At 39.7% G+C, this 25,560-nt stretch overlaps 1 protein-coding gene across 7 annotated transcripts in view; it reads right to left on the bottom strand.

Moving 5' to 3' along the window:
* The window catches only part of XRN1 (5'-3' exoribonuclease 1), a 184,291-nt gene that overhangs the window by 103,413 nt on the left and 55,318 nt on the right, over positions 1-25,560 (bottom strand). For all 7 annotated transcript variants that reach the window (XM_033958431.1, XM_033958429.1, XM_033958435.1 and 4 more), the window contains 6 exons: positions 24,649-24,783; positions 19,705-19,771; positions 16,144-16,249; positions 15,566-15,655; positions 6,087-6,243; positions 5,382-5,501 (listed from right to left, as the gene is read on the bottom strand). In XM_033958431.1, the coding sequence (XP_033814322.1) occupies positions 5,382-5,501; positions 6,087-6,243; positions 15,566-15,655; positions 16,144-16,249; positions 19,705-19,771; positions 24,649-24,783 (675 nt within the window). The remainder of the gene's footprint in view (positions 1-5,381; positions 5,502-6,086; positions 6,244-15,565; positions 15,656-16,143; positions 16,250-19,704; positions 19,772-24,648; positions 24,784-25,560) is intronic.

A 25,560-nucleotide genomic window follows, 5' to 3' on the forward strand; every position in this document is an offset into this window, starting at 1 on the left:
TGTATTGGGAGCCAGTGTGAGTCGTGGTATGCCTCTGTGCTATGATAGGCTTGACTAATAATATTCATTATTTCCTTGATCATCACAAATACATAATTTTAATCTCGCTGGATCTAACTGCCGCCTTCGACACAATTGATCATGAACTATTAATCGATCGTCTGGAATCAATTGGGATCAAAGACCAAGTTTTAACATGCTTCGTTTCATTTTTATCGAATCGCTCATCTATCGTCAGCTTCAATGACAGCAAGCCCAAAGTTTACTTTTCAAAATATGGTATCCCGCAGGGTTCAATACTATCTCCCCTTCTTTTCAATATATTCCTTTCTCCACTTTTAAATATAGCACAATCACTAGGTTTCACAACATTTGCCTACGCTGACGACATTCAACTCCTTCATCCATTAGATCCTGAAAACAAAGACATTACATCTATCAACAATAAACTTGTAATCATAAAAAACTGGCTCAACACAAATAAATTGGCAATAAACCTCAAAAAATCGAAATCAATACTTTTTTCTTGGAAAAGGGATATATCATTAATCACTCCGTTTTCCATTGACCGAATTGGAATTGGTCACCACTATAAAAATTTTAGGTGTCTTCATTGATGATAAACTTACCTATCATGTTCATGTTAGCAATATTGTTAAATGATGTTTTTTTAAACTATGCTTAATTTGTTCACTTGCCAAATTCCTAGAGTCTAAATCTATTAATATTTTAATACATTCCTTGGTAATATCCAAAATAGATTATTGTAACTCCCTCCTTCTTAATATCACTCAAAAAGAAAAAAGAAGACTGCAATTAATCCAAAATACTGCCGTGAAACTGATCCACAATGCGAAAAAATATGATCATGTTACCCCTCTGTTGATTAAATCCCATTGGCTTCCGGTAAGCCACCACATTACTTTTAAATTACTGTTCTTAGTTTTTAAAGCTTTGAGTTATAATGAACCACAATTTATTAATAGGTGGTTAATCCCATACAGCACTTCGCGATCTCTCCGCTCGACTTCCCACAATCTTCTTTCCGTTCCCTCGATGAAAGTTATAGGAATTAGACGGCACGACATGTTTTCTGTAATGGCCCCCCAATCATGGAACCTCCTACCTCAATACATTAGAGAATTAAAAGATTTACCCTCATTTAAAAAAACCTTAAAAACATATCTTTTTAAAGATGCATATGATTCTTAGCTTTCAAATTAACAATTTTTATTTAAGTAGCCAAAATTACCCCCCTTTTTGTTCATTCCTTTTATGTTTTTCTTTTTCTCCTATTAAAGATTGCAACTTTCTCCCCATTTTCCCCACACAATTCTTGTAAGTTTTAACCCACAATATAATAGTCATTTTGTACGTCAGCACCAATATTTTATCTGCACATTTATATTATGTTGTACATCGCTTAGCAATCTAAATAAGCGATTCATTAAGAACGAATAAACTTGAACTTAAACTTGAACATGGTTGCATTTTTTCAGCAAATAGATGTGTTTTGTATTGTTTGTAGCTGTTTTATCATGGTCGCTGGGCAGGGGAGGTATAGTATGTTGCAGTAGTCTATTAGTCCAAGGATTAGATATTGTACCAAAAGTTGGAATTGTTTCCTGTCGAATAATTTTCAGATTTGTCTTATGTTTCTCATAGTTGCGAATGATGTTTTTATTATTTTGTTGATTTGTGGTTGCATGGTACAGCCTCTGTCAATCAGTACTCCAAGAAGTTTTACCATGAGTTGAATGGGGTATGAGATCGAGTTTAATACTAGGTTTGTTAAGGTTGGGATTTCGCTGTTTTCTAGGAGAATGAAGTTTGTTTTGTCAGGGTTAAGTTTTAATTTGTGTTCTGTCATCCATGTTGCTAATATTTCAAGTGTTCTGTGTATTGTGCCTATCATGGTGGGCGCTGGATGGTCGAAGGGGAGGAGAATGGTGATGTCATCTGCATAGCTATAGGAGGTTATGCCATGTTTGTCTAGGCAAGAGCTGAGGGAAGCTATGTATAGGTTGAAGAATGTGGGAGACAGAGGTGATCCTTGGGGTACTCCGCAGGGGTTGGACCATGGTTCTGATTTTTCTTTGATTGTTTTAACCCTGTAAGTTCTGGATTGTAGATCAGGGGCAGCCAAGGCTTAGGGCATGCCTTCATACAAAGGGAGCACGCTTCGAACATCTGCTTAATTTAAACATTTTCGACTTAACATTTTTCTGCAAGATATGCCATAAAACTTTTTGATGTGTTCTTATTCAGTTCACAATTCATTTTCACAAGGTAGTATTGTAGTGCGGTGGGAAATATTTACAACATTTTACATCAATTTCATTCAGTGCATGACGCACTAAATTTCATAAGAATTGGTCGAGTTCTGTGGAAGGTATGACAAAAAACATTTTGGTGTGTTTTTTTCAGTTCACAGTGTAATTATGCTATATATTTTCTAAGATGAGATGAACTCAAGATATGGTTGCAACTAGAGAATGACACGGTGGCGGTTTACCCGCGGCCACTGCGTTTAGCGGCGGGTAACCCGCCGAAACGGGGAATGAAAACTAGCAGTCGCTGCGGGGACGGGGACAAGGCCATTCACCGCCCCGTGGAGCGGTGAATGGTCTTGTCCCCGCAGTGAGGCATGAAGGATCGCGCGGTCCCCGCAGCCCAAACCCGCCTGCCCAATCGATCCTAGTGATTAGCCAGCTCTCTCCCTTCTCCTCACCTTAGTTTGTAGGTTTTCTTTTTCGGCGACCCGCATGCTATCAAAGAGCCGCGCACCCGCTGCTGCTCAGTTTCGATCTTCTGCTCCGACGCAACCGGAAACAGGAAGTTGCAGCAGAGCAGAAGATTGAACACTGAGCAGCTGCGTGTGCGCAGCTCTTTGGGAAAGCGTGCAGGTCGCCGAAAAAGAAAACCTACAAACTAAGGTGAGGAGAAGGGAGAGAGCTGGCTAAACAGTAGGATCGATTGGGCAGGCGGGTGGGGGCTGCGGGGATCGTGCGATCGCCCGTGTTCTCGGCTCAAACTGGAAGGAGGGAGTGAAAGGGAAAAGGATTCTGGGCCAAGGGGATGAAGACGGAAAGAAAACCCCACAGCAGGAAAGAAAGGGAAGGACAGGCAGGTGAGCCAGATGCTGTAAGCAGGGGGGGGGGGGAAGAAAGAGGGAAAAAAGCTAGATGGGGTTGAAAAGAAGAGACACACTGGTATGGAAGAGGAAGATAGGGGAAATCTGGACACAGGAAGGTAACAGAAAGAGGGGAAATTATGTGCATGGGGCATAGGGACAGAGACATAAAGGGGACATGCCATGGGGATGGTATATGGACACAGGGGGGGGCAATGACAGATACATAGGGGAGATATTAGAGATGGAGAAAATAGGAGCACAGAAGCGAGATGGTTTGTGGGGATGGGACAGGGACCGAGCTTGCAGGCTCCAGTGGCTTGCACAAATTACATTGTAATGTGCCATGAAAATAAGAGGGAGAAAGGTAGATAGATAGGCCACGCGAGAGGAGCTGAAGAGTGGTAGAAAGGAACAGATGGTAAAGGAGGGAGGGAAGGGTGGTGGTGGAAAGGAATAGGACAGACATTGAAGGAGGGTGGAGAGGAACAGACCCTGAAGGGAAATGTGGAAGACAGAGTGGGAAGAAGACACATGCCAGACTATGGGGGAGCGGAGGGAAGAAGATGGGTGCTAGACCAATTGGGGGGGGGGTGAAGGGAGAGGCACAGTAACAGCAAATGGAAGACGCAGAGAGAAGACACACAGTGGATGGAAGGAATTGAATGAGAAGATGTGGAAAGCAGAAACCAGTCAACAAAGGTAGAAAAAAAAAATTCTATTTATTTATTTATTTTTTGCTTTAGGATAAAGTAGTATATTAGTTGTGTTGATAAAAATTTATAAACAAAGCCCTGCCAGCTGAACATCTCTTTCTCTAGTTCAGCAGCAGGAACTTTGATTTATAAGAAAGGAATAAGCTAAATATTACAGTACTAAGGCTTATATGGATGCAGCAGGGACGGTGACGGGGCGGTGAATGGGATGGCAGTGGCGGTGACGGGGCGGTGAAAGGGATGGCGGTGACGGTGACGGGGCGGTGACGGGGCGGTGCAGAGGATGGTGGGCCGGGGACAGGGCGGTGACGGGGACAAATTTTTTCCCCGTGTCGTTCTCTAGTTGCAACCTGGATTAACAAAGAGCCATTATATTCACTGATTTATTTTTCTTAATAATTTCAAATGTCTAATTGCTTTTCTGACCATCATAGCACAAGGATTTAAAATGTATTATACCTAATGGGGCAAATATTCAAATGAAGCTATATGTTCACTGGCTTTATCTTGAGAACAGGTTCTAACCACAGGATCGCTTTCTGCCACGTAGAGGTGACTTTTCTCCTCTAAGGAGGCGCAAGGGCTGCTCCACTATATCCCTGAAAGTCTCTTCTACATACAGTACTTCCATCAACCTCAGCTCCTCAATGTCTGCTACTCTAGCCTCCAAAATTCAGATGATATTCTCTGAGAGCCAGGAGCTATCTGCATTGAGTGTATTATACATATAACCTCTCATTAACTCATGTGGCATTTTGTGCATAAAACTGGACAGCTCTGGAATAAGGTGGTTTATAAATTTTAATAAATTAAATGAAATTTACCTCATAGGAACAGGAATAAAAAATATCAATTTTAAAACTATTCAAACTCTGTGCAATGCAGATGTACTAGTAACCCGCAAAAATTATGATTATTAAATCAAGTGACTTATCTATGAATCACACTGCTTACAAAAATCTTTGCTGTGGACCTCATGACTGTGGCCACAGTTGTGTCGAGGTTCAATCAGTATGTTGGTATCATTTCACTTATAGCGGTGCCCAGAGTTTGAATAGATTTAATGTGGAGGTTTTTTATGCCTATTTAATATCATGCTTTCAAGTCTCTTTCACAAACAGTACAACATAAGGCAATGTCCACATAGTACTAACAATGTTGCCATTTGGTTACTTAAAGAACACTGTGGAACTTGACATACATCAAATGCCTAGTTTGGAATATCATCTTTGTCAGGCTCACGTCATAACGTGAAACAACTCAATTGGTGCTCAGTGGTCGTGTCTTTTTCAAGAGCTTCTAGAGGAGGATATGCAGAGCAACAACATGACACCTTTTTTTTGTTCTTGTATTGGCTTACCCATGAATGAAAACTTCTAGGTGTAAGAAATTTTCTAAATTTTTCAATCGGCTAAAAATTAAGCTAGAAGGCAAAGTACCCAAAGAGACATAACTAAAATTGATCAAATGCAGGCATAGGTATGGACCCGATTACTCATTTACTAGACAACTATTCAGTTCAAAATCCTCACCTCATCGATAAATGGAATCAATACAACTGCTTCCCACTCCTGCTGCTTCCCATTTAAGTCTGTTTTGAAATCTAGTGGATAGTACTCTAGGATTGGAGAGTCCTCACTGGTCATCAAATACTGAAAAATGAAGAGTAACATGCTAAGATGTGTTAAAACTCTGTTTTGAACTCAGTTTTGATGCATTTTGGTTTTTATGGTGTTCCCTAACCTGAGTATTACAGTTTAGTTTAGACAGAGTTGACTGTTTCCAACTGAATTATCTGATTACACATTACAGGTACAGATGCTTTAACAGTAGATAGGAAGATCTAGAAAAATAACTTCTATAAATCTCCTGTTCGATTAGTAAGCACATCCACTTTTAAGATCATCTCTTGAACATTTTGCTCTGTGCAGGATCTTTTTTCCAGCCCATAAATCTTTGCTAAAATATCCATGGGATTCAGGGTCTTACTGTAGCCACAAGACAACAGCTGAATTCTCAAGGTTAGTGGAACAAGAGAGAGAACAAAATAAGGACTGGTCAAAGAAACCAGAATCTTGGTCCAAAATCACGTGGCAGAATGTGAAAGCATTCAACCTGGCAAAGAGCAAGATACCAACTAGCCCATTCCTTGTATCTTGCTGCCACCAACTATTAATCCCACTAAGAGCATGCACTCCCATAATATTCAGAAGGGAACAGTTGTTTGTAAAACATACCTGATAACGTGCAGGCAACAGATCTTTGCTGGCTGCTGGAAGTACAGCAAGAAGCTGTTCAAATGGCATGAAAGGTTTTGCTAACTCAAACTTGAGTTTGTGTATGCTGATGTTGTGAATATCTGACAAGTAAGGGGCGTAATGGTAAGGATAATACCTAAAAGGCAAAAAACCCCTATCATTACCACATTCTAATAAATCACAGACAATACTACATTCTTCATCTCATTATTGCTAAATAATAATATTAAGGCATATGTACAAGGCACCATCACAGTAACATACCCGCACTAGAAATGGCTCTGATATTATTCTCATCAGAATATTATTATGGAAACTGGCCAGAAGGAGAAGAAAGATCAATATCAAAGCTATATTTCTGCTAGGCATACAGGGGAAGGAAAAGAGTAACAAAGCTGTTTTAGGTTGGGGTACATTGGCAGTGAAAAGGATAATTTCCTATATGAAATGTGAAAAGATTGGGCATAGGTCAAGATCATGATATTCTTCTGTTAGATGAATTTATTCTCAAGTTCTTGATAGTGTGTTTTATAAATTAAACATTTACATAAGATTTTTCTGTACTGTATATCACCTTGGATGGCTTAAATTAGGTGGGATGGATATCTATACATGTGTTAAATGCATTTCACAATAAAATATCAAAATTATATTGTCTTTGAAATCTTTACACATTTAAAAATGGACATTATATAGGCATTCCTAGTCCTCAAGCACTATACCTGGTTTAATGTTTGTTTTATTAAATTTAAAATCAAGTGCATCTACCAAACAGAAAAGAAATACAAGATCTAAAACTTCCAAAAATAACAAGAATAAACCAATAAAAGAACCAAAGCCTAGTTCACTTCAAGGAGAAATCAGAGAGTACCAAATAAGCAATAAAAAAGGACAAGCAAAAGGAATCCAAATTCTCATGATCTCTCACCCAACTACATGATGAATAACAACCATGCCTACCTCAACTACCTGCACTCTGAAATTCAGTACTCAAAAATCCCTCCAAATGAGAAGAGTCAACAAATATGTATATGCATCCCTGGTGTTACAAAATGCATTTGCAACAAAACCACAAGAAATGGGTCCTTTTTTGGGGTTTCCTTGCACTCAAAGCATGTCCAGTTTTGGCTCAGGCCCACCCAGCAGGAGTGCACATCTTCAGTGTAGTTGGCAGGGATCTCCAAGCCCTGCCAGCTGAAGACAAGCTCTGTCAGAACTCCTAGGCAGTCACAGCTACCATGTTTCCTGCCACTGATGTGGAGAACTAAGCATGTATGAGTTGTTCTGATGGCAGTAACTTCCAGGTTACTACACAATGCTGGAGGCTAGGCATAAGCTAGCATTCAATATACAAGATTAATTCAGCCCCTGGCTGTGAGAGACTTGCAAGCTGTTTACCACTGCAGGGTGAATATCAGACCCATAAAGCACAGTTACTTACCGTAAGAGGTGCTATCTGGTGGCAGCAGGCCGATATTCTGACATCATCCATGGAGCATGGTACGGACAGTGCTAAAAAGCATACTGTCACTTTAACTTCTTAAGAAGCTTCGAGACTGCTCACACCACACATGCGTGAATGTCTTCCTGCCCAACATTGGCTTGTGGTTCTTCAATTCCATAAGCAAGCTAAGAAGCCAACCAGGAGAGGTGGGAGGGATGTGACAGTATCTGCCTGCTGTCCCTGGATAACACCTGTTATGGTAAGTAACTGGGCTTTATCCTTGAACAAGCAGGCAGTATATTCTCACAAGTGGGACTCCCTAACTTACTGAAAGGGATGGTGGAAGAGTTGGCCATTAGGAAGAAAATAAATTCTGTAAAACTGCTTGGCCAAAACGACCATCAGACCCTAGGCCCCTCCCCGGTGCATCCCACAATGCACCAGGAAGGGGCAGGCCCACCATTCCGAGGATGGCAGGCCTGCTGGACCAAGGACCCGTCCGTCTGACCAACCTTAAGATTAGTGGGGGGGGGGGGTGCAGGGGATTGGGGAGGGGATTTGGGGTGGAGAGGGGGTTGTTCGGGGGGTAGAGGGAGCTCGCGGGGGGGTCACCTTCCGGCAGGAGGGCTTTGGCTCCCTCCTGCCGGTTCAGGGGTTGGGGTGCCGCCGTCTTCGGCAGAAGGGCCTGGGCTCCCTCCTGTCGATATTCGGGGGTGGTTGGGGTGCTGGCAAGAGGGCTAGGGATCCCTCCTGCTTGTAGCCACGGGGGGGGGGGGGGGCGCCTTGCCTTCGGCAGGAGAGATTGGGCATCTCTCCTGCCAGTATTGGGTTTGTTGGGGGGATGCCGGCAGGAGAGATTAGGCATCTCTCCTGCTGCAATTGTTGCGGGGGGGGGGGGGGAGGGATTCTGTAACTGGTGTTGTTTTTGACAGATGGTTACAGAATCCAGGTTTTAGACAAAGGACTGGCCCCTCCTTTGCCTAAAAGGTCTGGGTTTGTTCGTTTTTTTAGTCAGGAATGTGGTGTAAGAATAGACACAGTGGCAGTCTGGCCCAGTAGATTGCTGAACGTGCAGGTAGGCCATTCTCAAAAAAACCCTCAATTCAGATGTTTTTTTTTGAGAATGGACATTTCCCTGCTGCCAACTTCAGCATCTACTGACGTAGGCCAAAAGGGGACTGAGTAGTGGCGCTAATGGACAGGGGGCGCTGTGGCATGCTGTACTGGAATGGATAGTGTGAAGGGTACATGCAAGACACCTATTTTTCATATGATTCTAGTTAGTTTCATAAATCTAGTTAGTAATGCATTTGTGGAAGATAAGGCCTATGCCCAATTAAGAGTCTATGAAAAGTTAGGTACAGAGATATAAAAAATGAATATGGATTGCAGCCAAGGCTAAAAAAACACTAGAGATGAATAGTAAGGATAAAGTATAATAATATTCTCTTTATGTAATTTGCTGGATTAAGCAAGATCATAAGGGAAATTAGGTATATGTATATATAGCACATTTATAGAGGTATTAATCCCTCTATATCTCTCTCTGTTCAGTATTCTTTGTCTCTTTGTCTAAAATATTGCAGTTTTCCCACTCAAGACCCTGGTTTCTGGTGTTCTTTGTCTGGGCTGCCATACCCAGATGAATAGGAGAAACCTCATGGTTTGAGTGATAGCAGATGTTCCTGGCATTCCATTGCTGGGTAAAGAAGAAAGCCTAAAGGTCTTAAATATGCTCTAAAGAAGTATTGAATATGATTGAAATATGACTGATATATGAGTGTGGCATGTTTGGGATCCCAGATGATGTGTGTGAGAATGTGTGATGGAATGATTTGTGCTTAATTTAAAACCTTGTACATTTTTAAGATTCAAAAAACTTTAAGAGATCCTGAGAGGTAACATCTGAAGTTTGACCTATCTGGCCTTTAAGCTAGGTTAGCATAGAAACTCTCTTAAGTCTGTAACATTCCAAGAGGCCTGCTTGCCTTTCTAAATATGAAGGGAGGGCTCCTTTAAACCCAGTATAGGAATTCTCATTAAGGGGGGGGGTTATATGGGTTTTCTTTTAGTGTCTGTGAAACTGTCAGAGAATTGTTTTGATTCAAACTTTTAAAGAATATTGGGAGAGGGAGTTTTTCTTTGGGTATATTATAATGTGTTATGCATATTCAGAAATTGCTGTAAACTAATATATAATTTGTAAAACTTTTCTTTAAGCCTGGTATCTATAAAAGCTAAAATGAATTTCTTTGTTCAAATACATAAGGACAGCCTCTGCTGGCTGACCATTGGTAGATTGGAGTGATGTAATATTGGTCATTGTGAGAGTGCATAAATGAATGAAGCAGAATAGTTTGGTTGAGACCATTTTTATTCAGAAGAGGTGCCATTTTACATGTTTGACTGTATGTGTCTCCATTGTACAAATGTCTTTTGAAACAAGATTATTCTGTTAATTTTAATAAAAAATATTTGATTGGAAATATTTGTACAATTATCATTATTCCAGGGCACTTAAGGGCAGGGTTAGAATACTAGTCTGTTCAGGACTTAGATGCTTTTTTTGATTATGCCCCTCCATGTAAATGTGTGCATATACACTATAATACCATATGGTCACACAGTTTTATAGATGACATATTCTATGTGTAAAACAGGCATTACTTTGGGAAAAAGTCTTTATAAAATTACCTCCATTATGTCCATGTTTTAATACCATATATTCTAATTCTCAAATCTTAGTTTTAGATTTCTGGTATTCGTATACAGACAATTCAAAGTATGTTTTTATTTACACGACTATTAACTATAGTCACAAGCTGCTAATAGCAGACCATACAGGCACATTTGAAGTCATCTATATCTGAGTTCTCTTAGGGATGAATATGTGGAATAGTCTCCCGATGGAGGTGGTGGACATGAATGTATCTGAATTCACGATTGCACGGGACAAGCATGTGTGATCTCTTAGGGAAAGGGGAAAATAGCAGATGTTGTGGATGAGCTATTTGCTTTCATGTTTCTATTTTTCCTCTTTCAAGCCTTTGCCACAGCTTCTTTATTGGGAAATTCTGACATTCTAGCCTTACAAGTATCCTTTGAAGATGCCTCCTTCCAAACCATGCACTTCTGAGTGACTATTTGTTTTTTTTCCATGCTTTGAGACTCCAGACTCAGTTTTTCTCTGAAGGCCTGAACATGGAACAGGAAGCATTATACAGAATATAGTCAAGGACATTCTAGATTTCCAACTTCCTAGCTAAAAGCCAAAATGTATCTTCCAGAACAACCCTCTTGCACCTTTAAGCATTGTTGTTACCCGCATGCACTACAACATCCTCTAAAATCCCACCTAAGTAATATGTGACATCCACTATCATCACATCAAATAGGAAAGATATCAGACAACCCAGTGGTGTAGCCAACCAGACAGCCAATTTTGGGAGGGCCTGAGCTCAAAGCGGGCAGGCCTCTCTTTTCCTCCACATCCTATGCAGCACCCTCTTTTTCCCTTCCTTCTCACTCCCCCAAGCCCATGCAGCCTCTCTTTTTCCCTCCCTTCCTATCCTCCCACAGCCCGTGCAGCAGCCTCTCTCTTTCCCTCCCTTCCCACTTCCCCAGCCCATTCAGAAGCCTCTCTTTTTCCTTCCCTCCCTATCCCAGAGTCCATGTGGCAGCCTCTCTCTTTCCTTCCCCTAGTCCATGCGGCAGCCTCTCTATTTCCTTCCCCTAGTCTGTGCAGCAGCCTCTCTCTTTCCTTCCCCTAGTCTATGCAGCAGCCTTTCTCCTTCCTTTCCCTCCTAGTCCATGCAGCAGCCTCTCTCTTTCCTCCCCCTAGTCCGTGCACAAGCCTCTCTCCATCTTTCCTCCTTGTCCATGCAGCAGCCTCTATTCTTCCTCCCCCTCCCCAACCCATGTGGCATTTTCAGGCTGTCTGCAGAGGGAAGGCTTCTGGGTCAGCAGACAGTGGCTTGTGGCTGCTGAATGGATGGACCTGAGACCAAACTGGGCGAGCCAGACCAGCCTCGTGGCTATACCCTGGATGCAATCATCATGTACACCAGCTACTAAGCTGTCTACATTCCTAATAATCCAGTTGTCAACTATAAAAATTCTCAAGTACTCAGAACATTCTGCTCTATTACCAGAAAAAGTCTTATTTTTCAAAATGTGGGGGAAACATCCTGAAGAGACTTTGTCCCAAACTCTTCAGACATAAAGGTACTCTTCTGCATTGAACATTCCTGATACAATTGAATTCTCCGAACTAATTTCTAATCTTAATCTTTCTACTCTATTCAATAATCCAACACACACTGCAGGACATACCTTAGATATGATTCTTATCCCCACCTACCACAAAGATACTTTTACAAAACCTGCTTTAACTCCAGTTCCTTGGTCAGACCATTACTTAATAACCACAAATTACAATTTTCAAACTAATAAGAACATTACCACACCAAAAACAATTTCATATCGAGATTATAATAAAATAGAAACCCCAATGATAGCCACATCCTTTAATATTAGAATCGAAGAGTTCAATCTCTTACCAATAAAGGAACAAATTAAAGTCTGGCACAACGCAACTGAACAATTGATAGAAACTATAGCTCCAATACGCATGAAAACTATAAGCAATACAAAAATGGAAAATCCCTGGTTTACAGACGAACTCCTATTAATCAAAAAACAACTCAGGTCTGAAGAAAGGAAATAGAGACATACTAAATCTAGACAACATCTAATTAAATACAAACAACAAATGAAGTATTATAAAAATAAAATAAATGAAGCCAAAACTACATATTATTCAAACAAAATAACGAGTGCAAAAAATTCATCTGCTCTCTATAGTATCCTAAAACATCTCACAATACCTAAAGTTATCGAAGATCCATCCTTACAAGCTAGACCCAGTGCACAAAACCTTGCGGATTACTTTATAAATAAAATAAATAAAATAAGAAGCAACATTAAACCAAATACAAATTTTTACCAAGAGGAAACACAAATACAAACAATACCTACTTCCAAATGTGCCAACTTCATTATTCCCTCTATTGAAGATCTTAAATCTCTTCTAAGAACAATTAACGCAAAGGGAACAGATATTCATACTATTTCCCCTTTCATATTAAAATGACATTTTTCTATTTTTGGCCCTTTTATCCGGAGCATGATAGAATCTAGTTTAACTACAGGGTACATTCCTAAAGAATGGAAAGAAGCTATTATTCGACCAAAGATAAAAAATCCCAAAGAAGCAACCTCAATAATAACGAATTATCGTCCAATAGCCAATTTGCCATTCCTCATTAAACTAATAGAAAAAGTAGTTTTTAGAAACATAGAAAGATGACGGCAGAAAAGGGCTCCAGCCCATCAAGTCTGCCCACTCTACTGACCCACCTCATTAAGTCTGAGTGTTAATGACCTAGTTCCTTAACTCGACCCTCGTAGGGATCACACGTGAATGTCCCATTTATTCTTAAAGTCGAGCATGCTGGTGGCCTTGATCACCTGCACCGGAAGTCTGTTCCAGTGATCCACCACCCTTTCTGTGAAGAAATACTTCCTGGTGTCACCACTAAATTTCCCTCCTCTGAGTTTGAGCGGGTGCCCCCTTGTGACCGAGGGTCCCTTGGGAAAGAATATGTCGTTTTCCACCTCGACAGATAACTAATTTCATAGAAAAAACACATATACTACACCCAAATCAAACTGGTTTTAGAGCAAATCACTCAACCGAACACTCAATGATAGGACTCACAACTAATATACAATATCATTTAGATCATCATAAATCAACTATTCTGATTTCACTTGATTTATCTGCAGCTTTTGATACCATAGATCATCATCTACTCATTAACAGACTTTCTTCAATTGGCATTTCAAGTCATGTGCTAAGTTGGCTTAAATCATACTTCCAAGATCGCTCAGCTAGAGTAGTATTCAATAATTCAACATCTAATAATTTCACCAATTCCTTTGGAATTCCTCAAGGCTCAATTCTTTCACCGCTGCTATTTAATATCTTTTTGGCACCTTTACTAACACTCAGTCAATCTATTGGATTTTCTACATTTGCATACGCAGATGATATCCAATTACTTCATCCTTTAAATCTAGTAGATCCAAAAAAGATAACATCCATAAATAATAAGTTACTACAAATAAGCCAATGGCTTAAGGACAATATGTTAGCGTTGAATCCAACAAAATTTTCAGTGATGTTCTTCCCTTGGAAAAGAGAGCTAAAGGAACAATTTTCATCTCAGATACTACTAAACAACATTCCCCTTCAGCAAGTGAATACAACAAAAATATTGGGAGTAACCTTAGATCAAGAATTTAGCTATCATAATCAAATCAGTACAGTGGTCAAAAACTGTTTCAATAAATTGCGACTTATCAGATCATTAACTAAGGTCCTTAAACCGGAAGCACTTAATATTCTTATTCACTCTCTAATCATCTCTAGGTTAGATTATTGCAACTCTTTGTACTGTGGTATAGCTCATAAAAAAATAAGAAGACTACAGATAATACAAAATATAGCAATAAAAATTATAACAAATTCAAAAAAGTATGATCATGTTACACCACTCTTACAAGATGCACACTGGCTACCTATTATACACAGAATAACGTTTAAAATTATATTACTAACATTCAAAATTCAACAATCACATGAGCCGTTATTTCTGGATAGACTACTAATACCTTACTCTTCACTTAGGACGCTATGATCGTCGCAACAAAACTTATTAACTATTCCTTTTTTGAAAATAATTGGGACTAGAAGAGCAACCATGTTTTCAGTACAAGCACCCCAACAGTGTAATAATTTACCAATCTATTTACGTAACGAATCATCATTAGACAAATTCAAACGTGGCTTGAAAAGCATTCTTTATAAAGATGCATTCAATACATAGATAGAACATTCCAATAAACGCAGTACCTAATCCCCAAAGAATTAAATGAATAGGACATCAATTTGAAATTATAAGTGCTTTTATAATCTTAATCTTCCTATTTTTCTTTTCTTTTAAAAGGTCATTAATTTTAATCTTAGTCTTCTTACTTTTTTCATGTAAAAGGCAATTTACATTTAAACTGATCAATCACCACCCGCTGAGTAAAGAAAAACTTCCTAGCATTTGTTTTGAATCTATCCCCTTCCAATTTTTCAGAACAAGAGGGCATTCGGAAAAATTGGAAGGGGATAGATTCAAAACAAATGCTAGGAAGTTTTTCTTTACTCAGCGGGTGGTGGACACCTGGAATGCGCTTCCAGAGGACGTAATAGGGCAGAGTACGGTACTGGGGTTTAAGAAAGGATTGGACAATTTCCTGTTGGAAAAGGGGATAGAGGGGTATAGATAGAGGATTACTGCACAGGTCCTGGACCTGTTGGGCCGCCGCGTGAGCGGACTGCTGGGCACGATGGACCTCAGGTCTGACCCGGCAGAGGCATTGCTTATGTTCTTATCTCATATTTTGAATTATTTCAAAATAATTAAAGCTTTTTTAATCAATTCTTTTTATATTTTTTCTCAAATGACCCTATCCTTGTGTGCAAACCTTAAATGTTCCTTTTTTTAAAATTTTATTTTATAAATTGTATTTCTACCCTTTACCTATTTGTTCCAGTTTGTATCAATAGAACATAATGATTAGTCTGTATAATTTTGTCTCATTTATATTTGTCATGTAATACGCATTGAAATATTGGATATTGCGTAAAATCAAAATTTATTAAACTTGAAACTTGATACTGATCCAATGAAAGGTCTTACAACCTTGAGCTCACAATTTTCAGTATGACTTGGACAATGAAGCCAAATCAGTATTTCCATCTGCCCACTTAACTACAACTGAAAAGCTACTCCAAAAAAAACACAGTCCAAATTTCATTCTCCATGAAAACCACAGAAAAATAAAAAAAATATTATTACCATTACTAAAAAGTTACATATGACAACACAAACCATCTTACCAGCTCCAAGACTGAACTCCATGGTAGTAATAGTGCAAAATCCATTGGATGGCCTGGACGTAACACTCCGCCTGACTGGCCAGAAATTCACTAAAAAAAAAAAAAAAAAAAAGAGAGACTTGCATGTTGAATTTCTTCATATAATTTTTGCAGAAAAAGCTAAATATACACTATAATCAATGGTATTAGATCAAGCATTGGGTAAATTACTCAAGTAGTGTCCTGCTCATGAATGACACTGTTAAAATCAACTGCTGCTTCCTAACAGCCCTAAATGAATCCAAACAATTAACTTGTCATACTCTCTTCCATCAGAGTTAAATGAAGGCAGTTCAATGGTGCTATTATTAGGCATTAACTGAAAATTAATGCCTAATAATAGCACCATTCTCAGTTGTCTTTGAGAGTCAATTACTACAGAGGTCAAAGTGCCAGGTTATATACTGTCATGCCAGTGTTTCTTTTCCTACCTGTTAAATGGTGGTACATGTTTAGAAAACTCAGTACAAGGAAAAGAGCTCTTTGCTGCAGGTTTCTCTTCTGTAGAGAATCTAGAGAGAATGTAGCTAGAGACTTACTCTGAGACAACTTCTACACCCATCTTAGTCATATAATACGCTCTCTTATACTGCCTGAATTCAGTTTCAAAAAGATCTTCTTCTTCAGGATCATCGTCTAGCGGATCTGAAATAAAGTAAGTGGAGTATTGCAAACGTGTGAGTGCTAAAAGAATTATTCTAAGGCACTGTAATTGAAAAACTGACAACACTGTATCAAGCAATACTGATAACAGCCTGTTATAAACATATATTTTATGAACAAGACAACAGCCTATCAAAATTAAACAAGTTTTGGTCATTCTTCCTGAAGATACAGAAATTAGGGGATCCTTTCTGAAGATTCTAGCAGAGTGATCTTGAGCTATATCTCTCCCATCTTTTTATTACCTCCCCCCTTTTTTGGAGTTAATTCCTGGAAATGATAGAGATGTTCAAGCTATTTCATTAATGTTTTTGCTGTATTAGCTAAAATATGATAAAAGTCGAGAAAACTAATTATAATAATAATCGTTTATAATATGACCAGTCTAGTCTCTGTTATTGTCTACTGCAGGACTGCCCAAGTCCGGTCCTCGAGATCTACTGGCAGGCCAGGTTTTCAGGATATCCACAATGAATATGCATGAGAGAGATTTGCATACCAAGAAGGCAGTGCAGGCAAATCTTTCTCATGCATATTCATTGTGGATATGCTGAAAACCTGACCTGCCAGTAGATCTCGAGGACTGGACTTGGGCAGCCCTGGTCTACTGTAACCTATTTGTTGTCATGACTAGTCTGTTTTAAATGATTGTGATTGTCTACTTGTAACCTGTTCTGAGCTTCTGGGAGAACGGGATAGAAATCAAAATAATTATATTCCAGGGCTCAAAATGCTCACTAACAGCATCATCATCAGTAGAACTACTAAAAACATCAATAAGACTGTTTTCTGGTTCCATGGCTTCCTTATTGGGTCTTATTTCTCAACTCTTGATTACTTTTTTGTAAATTAATATTTGTTTGTACACAAATGAGAATGCTAAAAAGCTACTGAGGTCTTTTTCCTCCACAAAAATGTTTATAGAAAATGTATAAATAGATGGATATGGGAAATTATAAATATATCTTGAGTTTACATATATAAATTACACTTCAACCAATTTTGATTTTTTATTTGTTTGTTTGTTTGGATTGTCTATAAAAATAGAAGTCTTTCTGCTAGTGAGCAGGTCCCTAAAGCTCTGTGTGCATTCCATGGTTTGGCCTATGCTTGGTTTTGCAACTGAAAAGGAAACCAAATCAAATTTTAAAATAGTATTTAAGGGAAAAAAAGCTACAAAAAACTGATTAAAAATTCAGTAGAAACAAAAAGACAACCTCTTAAAAATATTCTGGGAGATCTTATTTTCATGTCTGTTTGGCTGGGTGCAGGAAGAGCCTTGATGAATGTGCACAACTTTACACTAGTTCTTTGCTCTACTACTACTTATCACTTATATAGCGCTGAATGGCGTACACAACGCTGTATATTTTGACATTTATAGACGGTCTTTACTCTGGGAGACCTAGTCCATCCTGGTGCTATCTAATGGTGTTGCTCACTTATGTCATGTGGCAGATTCAATCTTGATTGTTGACAGATTTGTTTACAGTGTAGCATTTAAGACTAGGTCCTGATTCTATAAACGGCACCTAACTGCTAGGTGTCATTCAGCACAGTTAGAAACATGATGGCAGCTAAAGGCCAAATGGCCCATCTAGTCTGCCCATCCGCAGTAACCATAATCTCTTTCTCTCTCCAAGAGATCCCATGTGCCTATCCCAGGCCCTTTTGAATTCAGACACAGTCTCTGTCTCCACCACCTCTTCTGGGAGACTGTTCCATGCATCTACCACCCTTTCTGTAAAAAAGTATTTCCTTAGATTACTCCGGAACCTATCACCTCTTAACTTCATCCTTTGCCCTCTCATTTCAGAACTTACTTTCAAATGAAAGAGGCTCGACTCGTACGCATTTACGCCACATAGGTATTTAAACATCTCTATCATATCTCTCCTCTCCCACCTTTTTTCCAAAGTATACAGATTGAGATCTTTAAGTCTGTCCCCATACGCCTTATGATGAAAACTACACATCATTTTAGTAGCCTTCCTCTGGACCGACTCCATCCAATCAATTGCTAGGCACCACTTATAGAATCACATCTAGTGGTGTCTAGGCATCCTAGAGGTAGGTGCCGGTATATTAGGCCAGGTTTTACCTGGCTTAATTTACCGACGTCTAACTCTGATCCCAAAGTCTGCCACACTTATTCTCTGCCCCTAATCACACCAACTTTTCAAGAAGCGCCTTGACTTAGGCATCACTAGGCACGAAAAACCTAAAATAACAACATTAAAAAATGGTTTTAATGGATTTTTAATGGTGTGGATAATTACCGCAGCACCTAATGAAGGCACCATTTAAACAATTTCTCCCTTACTGCTTAAATAAATGCAGTACCCTACATCTGTGCTGCAAAAACCAAGGGAGTGGTACAACAGAGGGGGTAAAGTTCTATGCACAAAAAAGCAGGACCTGGGAGCAGGAAAAGGAGATGATACTGCCTTGGTGAGATCTCCCTTGGAATACTACAGCATGTACAACTGTGGAGATCACACCTTCAAGAAGGCATAAAACAGATGAAATCATTCAAGAGGTTGGTTATTAAAATCATCAGCATATAGGGATAAAGATCTAATCATGCATTCCCATAGGAAAGGCAAATAGGGAAGGCACAATAGAGACATTTAAATATCTTCAAGGTATAAGTGCATAGGAGTTTGACCATTGTCAGTGGAAAGAGGGCTATGAAATGAGAGGTTATAAGGCAAGGGTGAAATGGGACACGGACAAGAGGACATAGACTGAAGCTGAGGGGGGACAGGTCCAGGACTAATATCAGGAAGTTCTGTTTCACGCAGCGAGTGGTGGACACCTGGAATGCTCTCCCAGAGGAAGTAATTGCAGAATCAACCGTTCTAGGATTTAAGGGTAAACTAGATGCACATCTCCCTTGAGAAGCATACAATGATGGGGACTAAAACTATGCCAGGGTACACCTGGCGGGGCCTCTGCATATGCGGATCACCGGACTTGATGGACCCAGGATCTGATCCGGAGATGGCAATTCTTATGTTCTTATGATTGATTTAGGAGTAATATAAGGAAATCTTTAAGGCCAGGATGGTGAACACACAGAATAGCTTCCCAGTGGATGTGGTTAAGATAAGGGTAGTATTTGAATTCAAGAAAGTGTGGCACGAGCACAAAGCATCTCTGAGGACGAGGAAGGGATGGCAGAACCAAGAGCTGATATGGGTGGAAAGACTGGTTGAGCTCTATGGTCTTTTTCTGCATCATGTTCTATATTTCTAAGACAGTCCTAGTAACCCAAGAACTCAAGCTGCAAATAGAAATGCTATGCTAGAGAAAAGATTGCAGAACAAGACTGGTAGCATGCTACTAAAAACAACAAAAGTGTAATGATGAAAAATTAAAACTAAGAGAATATGTACAGAAGAAAGCACTTTGACAGGTGTATAATTTCTACTTACTTTTAGAAGTCTTCTCCTCAGATTCACTTTTGTCTAAAGCAGCTAAACATAAGGAGTTTTCCTGAGCCTAACACAATAAAAAAACAAAATGTAATGTAACAAAATATCAGAAAAGTCACACTTTTATAGACAAATGAACTTTCTCTATCAAATGAAGATGAAAACTGAAACCGAAACAACTCATCGCTTTATGAAGAGGCATAAGAACATAAGATTAGTAAAGCTGGGTCAGACTAATGGTTCCTCTAGACCATCATCCTGTCTCCAACAGATAGTAATAACACACAGAGACCTACGCCAGTCATCACCTATGTGCTCCTGTAAACATCCACTCTCTAATATCTTATTTATGGCTGAGGCCCAGATGCACAAAGCTCTGACACCACAGTAAAAAAAAATACAGTAGTGGGAGCTATTTTTCTTTCACTAGTGATGCTCAGCACAATAGCATGCACATTATATGCATGCTATTTTTGTGGAGAATCACTGGTAAAAGAGTGAAGGAACTGTGCCTGGCACTTGCTTAGAAAATCAATCGCTAGGCATAGCTCCTCCCTCCTGTCAAGCTGCTCTCCCTGCCCTGATCAACTGAGCTGCAGGACTCTCAAAGCTGCTGGCGGCTTCGGGATTCCTCCAGCTTTTCAGCTGTTTGGGGCAGGAAGAGCAGCTTTAGTTTTGTAATGGGCACAGATGTTGTGCATGTATTACACACAAACAACATGTGTCCATTAAAAAAAAAGGTTGTGCCAGGACCCCCCCCCCCCCCAACAACATCCCCAACCCCCTGCATAAGATTGGCACCACTGCCCGGACCCTCTTGCTGGCAGGCCTGCCTCTTCAAAATGGTGGGTTACCCCTTAAAGAGGTCTAAGACCTTGACTGGCTCAAATGGATAAGGCCCCTCCTAATACATCACAGAGATGCACTGGGAGGGTCCTAAGGCCCTGGTTGGCTCATGCACCTAAGGTTCTTCCTCATGGGAGTAGCCTTAAATGCCTGAGCCTATCAGGGCCTTAAGCCCCTCCCAGTGCATCACAGGATACACCAGGAAGAGGAAGACCTGCCATTTTGAAGAGGCGGGCATCCTTCCTGCCAATTTTGAATAAAAAAGTATGGGAACTTAGGGTTGGCATGAGGGTGCTCAGCAGGAGGGGTGATGGGGCGGCATCAGATGGAGCGGCTCAGTGGGAGGGGAAGAAGGATCGGTGGGAGGGATCTTTTTTGTTTTGTTTTTTTAATGGTTGTTGGAGTCAATCAGCATTCAGGCATTGACAGGAAAGACAGACAAGGACAGCTCAGACCCTGCTGGTAAAGTTTGCATGGAAAACAATGTATTAGAATACTGAGTTCTTTGTAATGCATTACCAATGATTGGTAGTAGCCAAGGAGAATCCTTTTGTGCATCGGCAGGAGAGTATCCTTGCAAGTAAGTGGTTAAAGCCAATTTTGTGCATCGGGGCCTGTGTGTGTTTCTAGAAGACTATGACATTTTTGAACACTTCCATGCTGCTTACTGTGACTACAGCCCACGGTAGCAAGTTTTAAAATTTAAGCACCTGCTGTCTAAACTACCCCCCCTCCCCAAATAATCCCCTAGATATATTTTATTGATATGAATAGAACAACACAAATCAAGGAAACTATTTCTAGCATGTTGTGTACCTTCTGGTCAGATTTCTACTACTGAACTTATATTAAGCCTTAATGCTCCAAAATTCTTAAGCCAAGTAAATGGCAGAGTATTTAGAAACAGTCTGTCCGTAGCAATGCTCTTACAAGTTAAAATGCACAAATAGGTTTATGTCATTTCAGGAAATACTAAAATCCATCTTATGGACTTAATTCTTATACACAAGCTTTTGCCCATCTCTACATTCATGTTCAACGTGAATTACAATTCAGTTAAATTAGGTACTGCCCAGTCCGAGAGTTTATAATCTAAGGCACAGGTGTCAAAGTCGGTCCTTGAGGGCCGCAATCCAGACGGGTTTTAAGGATTTCCCCTATGAATATGCATGAGATCTATTATAATGAAAGCAGTGCATGCAAATAGATCTCACACATATTCATTCGGGAAATCCTGAAAATCGGACTGGATTGCGGCCCTTGAAGACCAACTTTGACACCCCTGAAAGGCAAGGATGCTCAACCCAGTCCTTGAGATACATATAGCCAGTCAGGTTTTGAGGATACACAAAATGAATATGTAAGAGGCAGATCTGTGTTTAATGGAGGATGTACATACAAATTTCTCTCATGTATATTTTTACACTTGGAAACTTTGAGCAATCAGATCCTATTTTTATCCCAATCCATTTAGGTTACTGGCTCAATCTCTAGCTCTTGAGTATTTTAGACTATTGTAATATTGTTCACTTGGCAGGCTATGGTAAAGATTTATGTAAATTACATTTAATACAGAACACATTCTTCTGATTTTCAATCTGAAGAAAACAGAACACATAACTCCTTATTATAGGAAGTTGCATTGCTTCCCAGTTGAAGCCACAGAGGGGCATAATCAAAAAATACGCCTAAGTCCGTTTTGGGCCTAAGTCACTAGTTGCCCAAAGTTGGACATGTCCAAAGTCCATTCTCGAAAAATACGTCCAAAATATTTTTTTCCCCGAAAATCGTCTACTTGTACGTCTAGCCGTTTGATCGTCATCTATCTTTCTCGTCCAAATATTCGCCCAAGTCACAAATGCCTAGAACAAGAACTTTTGAATGTGGGCGGGGTCGGCAAAGTGATGGACTGGCCACCCAGACATGGCAACAGAGTAGCGTGGCACCTTACAGGGCACTGCTGTGAACTTCACAAAAAGGGTGCCACATAAACATCTCACCACAACTCCCTTGAAGGTCATGGTGAGCCCCCCCCAAAAAAAACCTACTAGACCCACTTGTCTAGCCCTTATGGCCGCAGGTGCCACCTATATGGCAGTACAATAGGGTTTTGGTGGATGCACATGTTTCACCATGAATGCAGTGGTTAGAGTGGCTTATGGGCCTGGGTCCTCCTCTCTATGGTTCACTAGCCCACCCTACAGACTACTTAAGCTACCTCTGTGCAGCTCTACTAGGCTTTCCTATGCCAGGTGCTGATGTTCTGGAGGCAGGTATGTATGTTTTTATTCTGATTATTATGACAGTAGGGGGGGGGGTCAGTGATCACTGGGGAGTGTGTGGGGGGTCTGTACTTTGTGTCTGCAGTGGTTATCTGGTCACTTTGGATACCTTCTGGACATTTAGACCTGTTTTGAGATCACCTAAGTCACTACGTAAAAGGTCCATCTAGGCCAGTGGTCTCAAACTCAAACCCTTTGCAGGGCCACATTTTGAATTTGTAGGTACTTGGAGGGCCGCAGAAAAAATAGTTAATGTCTTATTAAAGAAATAACAATTTTGCATGAGGTAAAACTCTTTATAGTTTATAAATCTTTCCTTTTGGCTAAGTCTTAATAATAATATTGTCATTTATAGCTAAAGAGACATATGATCAAGAAACTGTTTTATTTTACTTTTATGATTTCGATAAACATACCGAGGGCCTCAAAATAGTACCTGGGGGGCCGCATGTGGCCCCCGGGCTGCGAGTTTGAGACCACTGGTCTAGGCAGTCTCGTTAAACTTTTGGTTATACTTGCGGTACGACTAAATCTAGGTCAGCCCATGTCCTGCCCAAATCCTGCCCTCACCATTCCTCCTAAAACGCCTCTTTCAGCTCTAGGCATACAGCGGCACTGAAAAGGCCTAAGCTGTTTTTAGATACATCTAAAACCCATTTTGATTATCAGCATTTAGACAACCTGTCTTTAAGGTTGTCCAAGTGCCGATTTGGGCAGGTTTTTAGACGTATTTGGTTTTTGATTTTGAGCCCCAGAATGTTTTTTAAATTTGGATGTTTATGTTATAAAGTTTTACATAGCTTGGCCCCTAGTTATTTGGTGGACCATTTTATGTTTGCCTGTCCCAGACGCTTGTTGCACACCCTAGCATTATTTGTTTTTTCAACGGTAAGGAGTTGCGCTTATAAAAATATCTTAATTGATTACTATCTTTTCAAGCTGCTAGCTGGAACACTGATTTTCATTGATTGTTATCCAATTCCACTTCATATCTACATTTTAGGAAACTGTTGAAAGCCTATTTGGATGCAAGGTTTTTGAAAGATTGATTTTTGTATTTACTGCAGATATTCAGTTTTCTTTATTTGTTAAAATCGCACAGAACTGTAAGGTACTGTGCTATATAAACGGTATTTTATGTTATGTTATATTCATTGTGGATATCTTGAAAATCAGACTGACGGTGATATCTCGAGGACTAGGTTAAGAACCCCTAATTTAAGGGTTAACAAGCATTACTGCGCATATGTGCATTTCTGGTAGATAAGCATCCTTGCATAAAAAGGTTCCTGCATTACCAAGTTTTATTTAAAATTTGATAAAACGCTTATATAAAATTTTCAAAGCAATGTACATCAATAAAAATACATATATAGAAACATATAATAGACAAACTTTGAACAAACTGGAAGGTAGGGTAAAAGGGAAGAACTACAATTTTTATAAGGAAAAGAACGAGCAATGGGAAAAACATTAGGGATGGGGTCGCTGGTAACCAAAAAGATATATTCTTAGGGTTAGCTAACAATGTAATGTTAGAGGGAGATGTAAATCTAAGGTTTAAATTAATTTCTTGAAGGCGTCATTGAAAAGGAAGGCTTATCTAACCTTAAGCCACAAAAATTATTAATGGAAGAAATGGGACTTGAACACTAGGCTCCCTAGTTTACCACCTGTTGCTTTAACCACTGGGCCTTTCCTCCCTCGAAAAACACATTTTTTAAAAGCAAAAAATAAAGAGAGGACACATTTTCTTTAATTCATACATAATTTAATCACTAATGGTATTCCTGAGGTTTGAACTGATGCAACAGACCTGTAGTTTCTTTCGCTTTTCATTCTCTGCTTCTTCTGCTGCAGTACCTGCTGCTTCATTCAAGTATTTATTACCCACTTTGCTTTCAAACCATTTTAAGTCAACAAAAATTTCATTGAAGTGCTCCCGATCAAACTGTGAAAAGAAATCAAAGATATAAAAGAAAGAGCTCTTCAAATAGACACGGGGATCTTACTGGTGTCTAAACATTACAGAAATATGTGAAAGATGACTGAAAACTAACCCCCCCCCTTTTTTTTTTACAAATGTTAGCGTGTTTTTAGTGCCAGCTACACCAGTAACAGTTCCTACGCTCATAGGAATTCTATGAGCGATGGAGCTATTACTGCCACAGCCAGTGTTAAAAACCACGCTACACTTTTGTAAAAAGGGGGAGGGGCCGGGTTAGTTCTTTATGATTAGTATGATGGACTGACCATAGGACAGCTACATTCCTTAGATAATTCAGCACACGATTAAACAGTTATTTTTACTTAATTTCAAACCAATTATTAATGAGTCAGAAAACCCTCTGTGTTCTTTAGCTGTGTTCACCATCATGATACAAGTAATATTAGCTTCCCTCTCCCCAAGTATGAAACTAACACACAAAGTGTAAATAAACAGACTGGACTTCAAGAAGCTGATAGTGCCATGTACCTTTTTAATCCCCAAAAAATGTTAAATATCAAAAGGAAGTAAAAATAAGTGAAACATAAACATGGAGGGATAATGGAGAGTGCTGGGAGATGCTGCTTGGATGGGGCTAAACCAAAGGCTGTGCTAGTGGTGGTATTTGCACAGCTAGCCTTGCCTTGTGAGACCCACCTCTAGATGACATCATCGGTACCCCACAGTGTCTCTCTCTTTAGCACTGACCTCGCCATAATGGCCACATGACCACAGGCATGT

This window comes from Geotrypetes seraphini, chromosome 9 (genome assembly GCF_902459505.1).
Source record: "Geotrypetes seraphini chromosome 9, aGeoSer1.1, whole genome shotgun sequence".
Lineage (NCBI taxonomy): Eukaryota > Metazoa > Chordata > Amphibia > Gymnophiona > Dermophiidae > Geotrypetes > Geotrypetes seraphini.